Source organism: Schistocerca cancellata, chromosome 4, assembly GCF_023864275.1.
Source record: "Schistocerca cancellata isolate TAMUIC-IGC-003103 chromosome 4, iqSchCanc2.1, whole genome shotgun sequence".
NCBI lineage: Eukaryota > Metazoa > Arthropoda > Insecta > Orthoptera > Acrididae > Schistocerca > Schistocerca cancellata.
The window spans coordinates 293324307-293337554 of NC_064629.1; the positions used below are offsets into that span (position 1 = coordinate 293324307).

The following is a 13248-nucleotide window of genomic DNA, read 5'->3' on the forward strand; positions in this document are numbered from 1 at the left end:
CGAAATATATGAGAAACGCAAATATGGGAAAAACGCAAATATGGGAAAAACGCAAATATGGCAAAAACGCAAATATGGGAAAACGCAAATATGGAAAAAACGCAAATATGGTAAAAACGCAAATATGGGAAAACGCAAATATGGGAAAAATGGAAATATGGCAAAAACGCAAATATGGGAAAAACGCAAATATGGGAAAAACGCAAATATGGGAAAAACGCAAATATGGCAAAGACACAAATATGGCAAAGACACAAATATGGCAAAGACATAAATATGGCAAAAAGGCAAATAAGGGAAAGACACAAATATAGGATAAACGCAAATATGGGAAAAACGCAAATATGGGAAAAACGCAAATATGGGAAAAACGCAAATATGGGAAAGACGCAAATATGGGAAATACGCAAATATGGGAAAAAGGCAAAATTAGGGAAAAACACAAATATGGCAAAAACGCAAATATGGGAAAGACACAAATATGGGAAAAACGAAAATATGGGAAAGATGCAAATATGGGAAAGACGCAAGTATGGGAAGAACGTAAATTTGGAAAAAACGCAAATGTGCGAAAAACGCAAAATGGGAAAAACGCAAATATAGGAAAAACGCAAATATGGGAAAAACGCAAATATGAGAAAAACGCAAATATGGCAAAAACGCAAATATAGTTAAAACGCAAAAATAGGGAAAACCCAAATATGGCAAAAACGCAAATATGGCAAAAACGCAAATATGGCAAAAACGCAAATATGGCAAAAACGCAAATATGGCAAAAACGCAAATATGGGAAAGACGCAAATATGGGAAAAAACTAAATTTGGGAAAAACGCAAATATTCGAAAAACGCAAAATGGGAAAAACGCAAATATAGGAAAAACGCAAAATTGGGAAAAACGCAAATATGGTTATAACGCAAATATGGTTAAAACGCAAATATGGCTAAAAAGCGAATATGGCAAAAACGCATATGGCAAAAACGAAAATATGGCAAAAACGGAAAATATGAAAAAAACGGGAATATGGCAAAAACGCAAATATGGCAAATCGCAAATATGACATATCGCAAATATGGGATAAAAGCAAATATGGGAAAAACGCAAATATGGCAAACTGCAAATATGACAAATCGCAAATATGGGAAAAACGCAAATATGGGAAAAAAATATTGCAAAACCGCAATTTTTGGAAAAACGCGAATATGGGAAAAACGCAAATATGGGAAAATTGCAAATATGGGAGAAGATAAACCTGTGGTACAACTTGACAAGAGGAAAGAATCGGTTGGTAGGACATAGTGTGAATAGTCAAAGGTTCACGAAATATATGAGAAACGCAAATATGGGAAAAACGCAAATATGGGAAAAACGCAAATAGGGCAAAACCGCAAATATGGCAAAGATGCAAATATGGGAAAGACACAAATATGGGAAAGACACAAACATGGGAAAGACGTAAATATGGGAAAGACGCAAATATGGGAAAGACGCAAATATGGAAAAGATGCGAATATGGGAAAAACACAAATATGGGAAAAAGGCAAAATATGGGAAAAACGCAAATATGGGAAAAACGCAAATATGGCAAAGAGGCAAATATGGGAAAAACGCAAATATGGGAAAAACGCAAATATGGCAAAAACGCAAATATGGGAAAAACGCAAATATGGGAAAAACGCAAATATGGCGAAAACGCAAATATAACAAAAATGCAAATATGGCAAGGACACAAATATGGCAAAGACACAAATATGGCAAAGACATAAATATGGCAAGAAGGCAAATATGGGAAAGACGCAAATATAGGATAAACGCAAATATGGGAAAAACGCAAATATGGGAAAAACGCAAATATGGGAAAAACCAAATTTGGGAAAAACGCAAATATGGGAAAGACGCAAATATGGGAAAAACGCAAATATGGGAAAAACGCAAATATGGGAACAACGCAAATATGGCAATTTCGCAAATATGGCAAAAACGCAAATATGGCAAATCGCAAATATGACAAATTGCAAATATGGGTAAATCGCAAAAATGGGAAAAAATATGGCAAAACCGCAATTTTTTGAAAAACGCAAATATGGGAAAAACGCAAATATGGGAAAAATGCAAATATGGGAGAACATAAACTACTGGTACAACTTGACAACAGGAAAGAATCGGTTGGTAGGACATAGTCTGAATAGTCAAAGGTTCACGAAATACATGAGAAACGCAAATATGGGAAAAACGCAAATATGGCAAAAACTCAACTATGGCAAAATCGCAAATATGGGATAAACGCAAATATGGGATAAACGCAAATATGGGATAAACGCAAATATGGGATAAACGCAAATATGGGATAAATGCAAATACGGGATAAATGCAAATATGGGATAAACGCAAATATGGGATAAATGCAGATATGGGATGAATGCAAATATGGCAAAAACGCAAGTATGGGAGAAACGCAAGTATGGGAAAAACGCAAGTATGGGAGAAACGCAAGTATGGGAAAAATGCAAGTATGGGAAAACGCAAGTTTGGGAAAAACGCAAGTATGGGTAAAACTCAAGTATGGGAAAATCGCTAGTATGAGATAAACGCAAGTATGGGATAAACGTAAATATGGGATAAACGCAAATATGGGATAAACGCAAGTATGGGAAAAACTCAAATATGGGAAAAACGCATGTATGCGAAAAACGCAAATATGGGAAAACGCAAATATGGGAAAATCGTAGATATGGGAAAAACGCAAATATGGGAAAGACGCACATATGGGAAAGACACAGATATGGGAAAAACGCACATATGGGAAAATTCAAATATGGGAAAATTGCAAATGTGGGGAAAACGCAAATATGGGAAAAATGCAAATATGGGAAAAACGCAAATATGGGAAAAACTCAATTATGGGAAAAACGCAAATGTGGGAAAAACTCAAATATGGGAAAAATGCAAATATGGGAAAAACGCAAATATGGTAAAAACGCAAATATGGAAAAAAGGCAAATTTGGCAAAAAGGCAAAATAGGCAAAAACGCAAATTAGGCAAAAATGCAAATTAGGCCAATATGCAAATTAGGAAAAACCGCAAATTTGGCAAAAACGCAAATTTGACAGGAACGCAAACTTGGCAAAAATGCAAATTTGGCAAAAACGAAAATTTGGCAAAAACGGAAATATGGCGAAAACGAAAATATGGCGAAAACGCAAATATGGCAAAAACGCAAATATTGCAAAATCGCAAATGTGGGATAAATGCAAACATGGGATAAATGCAAATATTTGATAAACGCAAATATGGGATAAACGCAAATATGGGATAAGCGCTAATATGGGATAAACACAAACGTGGGATAAACGCAAACATGGGATAAACGTAAATATGGGATAAACGCAAATATGGGATAAACGCTAATATGGGATAAACGCTAATATGGGATAAACACAAATATGGGATTAACGCAAATATGGGATAAACGCAAATATGGCAAAAACGCAAGTATGGGAAAAACGCAAGTATGGGAAAAACGCAAGTATGGGAAAAACGCAAATATGGGATAAACGCAAATATGTGATACACGCAAATATGGGAAAAACGCAATAATGGAAAAAACGCAAATATGGGAAAAACGCAAATATGGGAAAAACGCAAATATGGGAAAAAGCAAATATGGGAAAAACGCAAATATGGGAAAAAGCAAATATGGGAAAAACGCAAATATGGGAAAAACGCAAATACAGGAAAACGCAAACATGGGAAAAACGCAAATATGTGGAAAAACCCAAATATGGGAAAAACGCAATTATGGGAAAATCGCAAATATGGGAAAATCGCAAATATAGGAAAAACGCAAATATGGGAAAATCGCAGATATGGGAAAAACGCGGATATGGGAAAGACACAGATATGGGAAAAATGGTTAAAGGTTCACGAATTATATGAGAAAGGTAAGTATGGCAAAAACCCAAGTATGGCAAAAACCCAAGTATGGCGAAAACGTAAGTATGGCATAACCCAAGTATGGCAAAAACCCAATTATGGCAAAAATCCAAGTATGGCAAAAACGCAAATATGGCAAAAACGCAAATATGGTGAACGGTCTCTGTTGGATTCCTTTCATGTTTAATTTCTTAAATCTGTGGACATTTATGGAATAAATTCCTCTTCTAAATGTACTGTGGCGTTTCTGACTATCTGGGAGAAGACTGCGCAGTGGAACGTGTTACTTTTACACATAAACAAGAACGATCTGTCACACTACTACACTTTAAAGCACAGTTTATATGTAATTCTTTTATGTAATTCATGTCACACAGTCTCATACGGAACCTGCATCCGCTTTCTTTTATATACTGTATATGATAAGATACTGTCATCCCCCTTCCCTTTTGTGTGAGAGGATGAATGAGCATATGTATTTCTAGTTGCATGCTTGAGGGTAGCAGACAAGGCTGTCTGCTAGAGAACAGTAGGACCAACGTCGGAACAGGTAGCTACGCTTCCTAAAAGCAAAGAGGTTTCTATCCTTAGTATGGTCCTGTCCGTCCGTTGTCATGTTGGTATAGGAAACTGCCCCTCTGGCCACTTCCGTTGGTCTTTGTGAGCCACCCTCAGGAAGCACGCTGGGCAGTAGGGCAGTTGCAGTGTGGCCGTGGCGAGCGTCTGAAGTGGTAAGATCTCTGGCTAAGCGCGTGTCTGTTAAGTCCGTAGGACAATGGATTTCTTAAGTTCAGCCACTCTGAAAATTTAATCACCTTTATTTCGGGTTTAGGTCTAAAATATCCGATGTTATCTTAAATTGCAGCGCAGTATAATTCTCGTGTGAAGTTCACATTATTTTCCGGTAGTTGCTTTGTTACTACTTTGTGAGTAAAGTGGAACTACGTGTTGATCAGTAACTCTAACTAAGATCAATCTTAAATGCGAATGCTTGTGTGATTATAAAATCTCGTCTTGACTATATTTTCAATATAGCAACTTTTCTTTATGTTCAGCCCACGTGGGGTGTACTTTGCGAGACCACTACCACATGCTTATATAACTGTTTGACCCATCAGGTTAATAGTAAGACGTTAGTAACCAGTTCAAGGTTTTTCTTTTGTAAATTGCTTTTCGATCTAATTTATTTTAATTATCAAAATTATTGTGGAGTTGTACGCTTTGTGTAAACCAAGTTGACCACGTGAAGCATGTGGTGTAATCATCAAAGTAGCCCTCAGCTATTCTTTTTGCGAAGATTTCACAAAGAGTTAATATGAATTTAGTATACCAGTGTGTGGTAATTACATGACGGACAGGATTGTGGTATGAACGTCATTTCTCTGGGTAAAAACTGAATCTGTTGGTTGTGGTTAATTTCTTCTTGCTTATGTTTCAATGTTCTTCGTGTGTTATTTTATGAATGCAGTGTTGTATGCAGTGTCCCAATCTTGGCTCCATATTTTATGTCTTCCATAACATTACAATCTCACATTTTTTCAATCGTAAATAAGGCAACAGCTCAGTTATAACTCACGTATAATATGCTGAAATTTCAATGAACAATCTTAAAATAAATTTCCAAATATAAACTGATTTCTTTCTTTTTATTTAAATTCTCCTTTATATATATATATATATATTACCGGTTTTGTATGACTATTAAAAGATTATCATTAATGTTAGTCTGCTTGGTAAACCTAGACTAAATATCTGATGAAACAGTTGCCCAGTAATCCACGGTTAGGCTGCGTTCACACTGCCGGCCGGGCCGGGCCGGGCTGACGCGTACTGTCTCGGGTCGTGCCTAGCCAGCTCAGGCCGACGTGTAGGGCATTCACACTGCGCGCCGCGCCGAGCCGGGTCGGCGGAATGGGGGAAAATCCACTTCTCCGATTTTCAAGTTCTAAAAATTCTTAGAAGTATATAAGACTGCGCCACATCGTTTTATGAACTCATTTTTTCCTTAAAAGCGTTACTTACGTCGTGAAAAAAGAAAAAGTCTACTTTTCGTTTCGCGTGATTTCTTAGTTTCGTAACGCTTCCCAGCCGATTTTGAAGCAATTATGCGGCTAAAAAATCTGATTTTTGTACACGTGCTAGTGTAACATCTTAGCTTCGTATTGAATCATTTATCTTTTCGTATTTCTTAACAGTCATTGTTAAATGATGCTATTTGTCAACGTTGTGCACTTGATTTACAGATCTTGTAGTGAAAAAGTTATGTAGCGGGTAGCTTACTGTTAGATCCGTTTTAGACCATACATTGTTGCGTATGAAATGTAGCTAAAAGTACCAAAAAGTTTTTGAAATGATAATGACACTGATATCTGTCTCTGATCACAAGTAATGCGAGCTATTCAGTGGCGTCAGTGCCGTGTCCGCAAGCCACGGAGTTCGAGCGGTTACAGCTTGGTTTAGTATAGTCATATAATGCAGGACAGAAAAAAAACTAATTACTAGTGATCAGCGCAGACCTAGTGTCGGTCCCTCGTATTATTTTAATGGTCTCATTGTCTAGATAAATCCAAATGTGTAAGAATTTTTCCCTCGGCGACTGGACAATCATCTGCTATGCTTTTATAATTGGCTACACGTTACACCACAAAAGACAAACAATTATTTGTCATCAGCATCCTACAATTAGTATAATGTACATTTCGTATTTCGAACTAAAAGATAAGAGTATATTAATCTGAGATCTTGTTCCTGATGCATTGTAATAAAAGCTTGTAACATTCTACACGATTTCTTTCTAGTTGCATATAATAAACTGCAGATGTTAAAAAATATAAATACATTTACAGATGTTTCTATGTCTAAGTTTGACTAAGGCGCAAAAAGTTCATTTTTTTGCACATCACATAAGTGTAGTACTGTAAGCTGTAAATAATTACATTCTTTAGATCGACCCTATCTCCGCTTAGAAAGATCTGTGGATAGCTCTTACAAGTAGTCCATTTTAGGAAATGAATGCAATGAAACCAAGGTTGAGTGGGACAGCGTTTCAATCAACGCTTTACTGGATCATTTGACGACGAAATGATTAAGTTATCGTTTTCTGTAAGGTGCTGCCATTTCGATTTTTCTATTGTAACTGAAAGAAAATGCGCGGATTCAGCATAGCCTCAAGCACAGCAGGACAGGTAAATAAATTATTGTCGATTGATGTGTTGGATTCTCGTCTAGTTCAAAGCAGTGTAAAGGACGAGATGTGTGTGTCACTGTTTGCTTCTGTGTATTTTTTCCCCTTGGTGATCTTGTCCCCAGCGGCAAAGGGATCTTAATTCATTAGCAGCTGAAGGTCGAAGGTAACACAGGTGCAGCCAGAAGTTTTTCACCACTATCCAATTAGAATCGTCTTATGTAACAATGATTTCATTGTTATCTTAGTTATGTTTTCACATTATGGTGACTCGTCGAATTTTGAGCACATTGTAATAGTGTGGACATTGACTATCCCTAAGAATATCGACTGGCATTTAGTAAATGTTTTTAATTACAATAATAAAGAACGTTCCTGAAAAACTTTTATTTATATTGCAGATTGAGTAATAACATGTATCACTACCAAAGAACATTTCAGGCAACAATTACAAAACGAAATACAGTTTCACATTAATATAATACAAAAATCAAAGTTGTCTGTAATGAAGAAGTAAGTTGAATTAGCGCAGTCATTGTTTTGAAGAACCTGGCACTGCACTCACTGCCTCCAATTCATTATAAACAAGCTCTTGTATTTTAAGTTTCACAAACATTTGCCGCTGAACTTGAAGGGAGTTTATTGCACTCCTGAGACTCATCAGGAAGTGGTACGTATCATCGTTTTGGGTCATGTCTTGATGTGCCTTCATCACAGCTAATTTGTCCTTTTCGAGCTTTAAAAATTCTTCTTCAATATTTGGCCCACTACTTCTCTTTTTTTTCCTTTGTGATACTGTGCTTGCCAGTGGCGACGTTTCATCAACTGCCACCAATGATGATATATCAGACTGATCTCGTTCATCTTGTGGACTAGAGTGATCGTTAGACGAAAATTCTGGAGATAGTTGAGATTGACTTTCTGGTTCCGTTTCTGATGACAGCGAACTCTGCATTGCTCTTGGAATTAAAATATCCCTTAGGAAATGCATGTGTTGGAACCAAGGCCAAGTGGTATTGCGTTTCTGTGGGCTTTTTCCTGGGTCACCTGATCTAACGTTACCAAGTTTCTTAAGTTCTGCTCTGTAATTGTCTCTCAGATGTTTCCATTTAGATTTCGCCGTTTTAACTGAAAGAACAATAAAATGGTGTAAGAAAACTGGTTCCATAGTTCCCTACTACCACAGAAGTATGAAAATAGACTAACTACGTAAATGTGTATTATATTCTCTAATAAAACTGTCAATAAGCTTTCCACGTTGCCCCGTTTGAGTAGCAAGTTTATCAAGTTGCTTCTCAGGTATATTTCAACTGGGATAGCCTATCATGCACTATCATGATAATTGTGAATAGAAATGTCAATTGTATCATTGGTTGTGAAAAAAAGATTGAAAGGCCATATGGTAAGCACGTACTCTTATTAGTTTAGCAATGCTGAATGTATCCCGATTTAAAGAAATATTTCAATGCGTCTGACATAGGATTTCTCAAACTGCGTATGATATTTAGATGGGAAACGCATACATACCCAGTGTCCTAAACACAACAAATCAACAGACATTCTACATTACTTTCGAAGGCAGTCAGAAACTCGTTCGTTGAACATTTATTTACAAATACAAATAAAAACATTACTATAATCCACAACAAAATAACTCCTAATATATACTAATTTATTACATTATATCTGCATATCGGTTCATTATAAATAAAAAAATTAAGAATAAAGAAAGATAATTTGTATTCATGCCTACCATCTGAACTGCACTCCTGTGCCACTTCATTCCATAAACTGGAAATTACGTCACGATTGTGGTATTCGCCCAGTCTCTGGTCCCAAATAGCTGGGCGCAGCTTAACTTCATTTATAAGTTGCTCCACATCCATGATGACACGAGCAGTATGAAGCATGTAACAAAGAACAATGATGTTGACCTGCTACTGCCTGACTGCAACTGGAACGAATGGCTTTCAGGGAGTTCCCACCACCTCCAACCCCTCTCCCCACCACGCACGCACACCATACACACGTGAACCCATTAAAAAACCTAAATGTATCGTCTGCATGTGCGCGCGATTGCGCACATGTACAGGTAGAAGTGTCAATGACATAGGTCTGATAAAATTTGGTGTAAAACTAATCACAAAAACAAAGTGGAGATTTTTGATACGTTTACTGCAGAAACTGAAGCGCAATTCTGTAGTCTCGTTGTTTACTTTGACAGAAAAAATAATGGAGAGTTAATGAAATTACTGTACATCGACACAGATGTGCGTTTCATTGTTCTTCATTATTTTTTTCCTTCCTTGGCGGGCTGCGCTGCACCGTCAAGGTAATCCCTACTCTTTGGCTAAATGGCTGCTAGTTGCCGAAGGCCAAATAAATAAATTTAAAAAAATCCCCACCCTTCGACAGCTGACAAGCAAGTCACTAGAAAACGCAGCTGCAGTCAACAGTTGCTCGCCTTTGGCTAGTGTGTGCTGTCGTGTAGAACAATGTCTTCACTCTTTTATTGGTATTGTTTTGACTCTGCAGTTACTCGTCGAGTTTTGAAGTACAGAAGAACTAGGAGGTTATGGATTCATCCCATAAATAGCGACAGACATTTAGGAGAGTTTTTTTCTTTACATGAAGAACTTAAAAACTATCCTGAAAAATTTTATTCATATTACAGAATGAATCATAATACATTTCAGTATGTGCTGCAGAACATTCAAGACAAAATTTCGAAACAGAACACAAATTTTCGCAGAAGTATAACAGCAGAAGAAAAATTGTGTATAACGATAAGGTAAGATTCGTTAGTACACAGTTTTTGGTTTGCAGTAGAACTTTGTGCAGCATTCACTACCTCCAATTAATTGTAGTCATGCTTTTGTATTTTAAATTTCACAAACGCTTACCTCTGAGGGGAAGAGAGTTTATGAGACTCCTGAGAATCATCAGTAAGTAATTAGCTTCGTCATTTTGGGTAATGTCTTGCTGTGCCTTCAACGAAGAATCGCAGATACACTCCTTCAGAATTTTCCAACTTTTTCTTCGTTTTTCTTCATGATGCAGCGCTTGGCAGTGGTGATGCTTCATCATGTGGAGCCACTGATGACCTCACAGAATTCTTTTCATTACCTTGTAAGATAGACAGACTGATATGCCCTCTGACTCAGTGGTTCTATTTCCACTGGTAAGGAACTGTGCATAGCTCTTGGAACTTAGGAAAATCATATGACAGAACAAAGCCCGAGTGGAATTGCATTTTAATATACTATTCCCTGGATCACATGACCTTATTTTGCCAAGTTATACAAGTTATTCTCTGTAACTGTCTCTCAGGTCTTTGCATTTCGATTTCATTATTTTAATTGAAAGAATATAGAAGGATGCAAGAAAATGTCTCTTTAATTATTTATTGTTGTATAACTATGAAATGACATGGACTAAGTAAATATCTACTGTGCAAACAAAACTGTAAAAACTTCGCCCAACACCACACTTGAGTAACACATTTTACGATTTTTTTTCTCAGGTATCTGTCCACTGGCATCTCCTTTCATGCACTAGCATCGTCATTCCGATTAGGAGTGTCCACCGTATCAGTGTTGGTGAAAGACGTTTGTATGGCCATATGGGAGTCACATGCCCCCATTCATTTACCAACGCCAACTGTTTCTCGATTTAAAGAAATTGCCAGTGAAATGCATACGAGATGGGGATTTCCAAACTGTGTTGGATGTATAGACGGGAAGCACATACGTGTCCAATGTCCTAAACTTTCTGGCAGCATGTTTTACAATTACAAACAGTATTATTCGATTGTACTCCAAGCAGTTGCTGATGCAAATTACAATTTTATAGCAGTGGATGTTGGTGCCTACAGTAAACAGTCTGATGCAGGCGTGTTTAAAGAAAGTGTAAGTAGGCTGTTTAGATTTTTATATGGGTAATGCCACATAGCGCTATATATGAAAATCACTGGCTGTGCTGTGTGCAGCCTGTGGCTAGTTTGCATTGTTGTCTGCCATTGTTGTCATGAACTGCTATAGCTGGATGTGAACAGCGCGTAGCGTTGCGCAGTTGGAGGTGAGCCGCCAGCAGTGGTGGATGTGGGGAGAGAGATGGCGGAGTTCTAAAAAATGTCATGAAGTGCTGTATATATTATGAATATTGAGGTAAATACAGTGTTTGTTCTCTATTAATATCTTTCATTTGCTAACTATCCCTATCAGTAGTTAGTGCCTTCAGTAGTTTGAATCTTTTATTTAGCTGGCAGTAGTGGCGCTCGCTGTATTGCAGTAGTTCCAGTAACGAAGATTTTTGTGAGGTAAGTGATTTGTGAAAGGTATAGTTTAATGTTACTCAGGGCCATTCTTTTGCAGGGATTTTTGATAGTCAGATTGCGTTGCGCTAAAATTATTGTGTGCCAGGTTAAGCACAGTCGTGTATAATTGTTCTAAGGGGACGTTTCATATGTCGACCCTTAGCCTAGGATACCTCACTGGAATCTTCTGATTTTTTCTTGTAGTTTGTGTATTTAGTGTAGCTTTTGTTTATTGCTAGCGCGGAATTGTAGAGAGAATCTCCTTTGTAGTTGCAGTCTTTCATTGTTGTACTGTAAAACAGTTGTGGCATGCATGTAGATTTGCCCCAAGTATTTCGCAGCTGCGCTTGTAATTAACTACATATTATTTTCAGTGCTATGTTAATGTGTTCTCTTATTTTTGCTATTCAAATTGTGCTTTTCTGTGTTATCGTGTGAAATATTGTGACAATAATGGCGTGTGAAAAACGTAACACTCGGCTCCAAAGTAAACTGAGAAATGACAGTGAAGACGAAAGCAGTGTGTTGGCCCCACCATGTAATGAATTAACTAATATTCAAAGTAGTAATTTCGTAACTGTGCATAGGGAAATGGAGCGGGCGTCAAACAATGGCGTAGACAGTCAAACAGGTAGTGAACAGGGAAGCATTATCGATCGATCGGTCGGCAACAGCTCGCCTCAGGAATCCGAAATGATAGGACACAATTTTGCAAATACTGTAGATTCAGGTTTTGCGTCCTCACCGTTTTCTCAAATAAGTCAAGACACATTTTCAGCTTGTCAAAATGTGAATGTTGCCGGTGCAAATGCACTGCCGAAAAGAGTAGAGGAACAGATTCCAGACACTAATGCATTGTTATTACAACTAATGCAACAAATGGAACAAAATCAGAGACAAACACAGCAACAGTTAGACACAATGGGACAAAATCTTCAAAAGTTAGACACAATGGAACAAAATCAGAGACAAACACAGCAAAAGCTGCAAAAGTTAGACACAATGGAACAAAATCAGAGACAAACACAGCAAAAGCTTCAGAAGTTAGACACCACACTTGAACAAACACGTGAAGATTTAACTACTGAGTTACATAACATCGAATCGAAATGTCAAAAGGTCTGTAATGACGTAAAAACACAAATTTGTGAACATTTTCAACCTTTTTTTTCGCGGCATGAAAATGCATTACAGAATCACGAAGCAGCCATAAAAGAACTGCAAACTATTGTTCATGAAAATCATGAGACCTTGCAAGCCAAAATGGACTCAGTTGCATCTACCGATTCGGTTACGCAACTTGCAAAAACTCAGGAAAACTTAAAGGACACAGCAGAAAGACACATGGAGGAAATTAGTTCATTATCAGAGAAAGTAGCCGAACTTTCGGATCAGGTCACTAACTTATCTACAAAGGTAGATGATGATCTGAATGACACAAGACCCGTAGCCTTCACTGACACAGAAGAGTATGAACAAATAAGAAAATTCAAACAAAATCAGAATCAAATTAATACGCAATACAAAAGAGAAATGTGGGAAGTACAAGATCAGCTGACACAGGTAATACAAGAATTACGTATTTCAGAGGACACTCGCGCCCCAATACGGGAAGAGGGACATAGAAATACGGAAAAGCCACAAAATAATAACACAGGGCATTTCGGTAATTATGAAAGAAATTGGCAAGGTACACCGAATTTTGAGATGGAACTGCCGACACGACGTAACAATGACCGATATGCTACTCGCCGACACGATGATTTTGATTATAAGCTGTTCATTACTACACGTAAATTCAAAACGTTTAAGAATT

The 13248-nt window shown here is 37.3% G+C and overlaps 1 protein-coding gene across 1 annotated transcript; it reads left to right on the forward strand.

The window, feature by feature from the left end:
• The first annotated feature begins 1716 nt into the window (after positions 1-1716).
• LOC126184132 (uncharacterized) lies at positions 1717-2587 on the forward strand. Its single transcript, XM_049926499.1, has 2 exons — positions 1717-1956; positions 2408-2587. Exons 1-2 carry the CDS (start codon positions 1717-1719, stop codon positions 2585-2587), a joined length of 420 nt encoding a protein of 139 aa, XP_049782456.1.
• The last annotated feature ends 10661 nt before the right edge of the window (positions 2588-13248 follow it).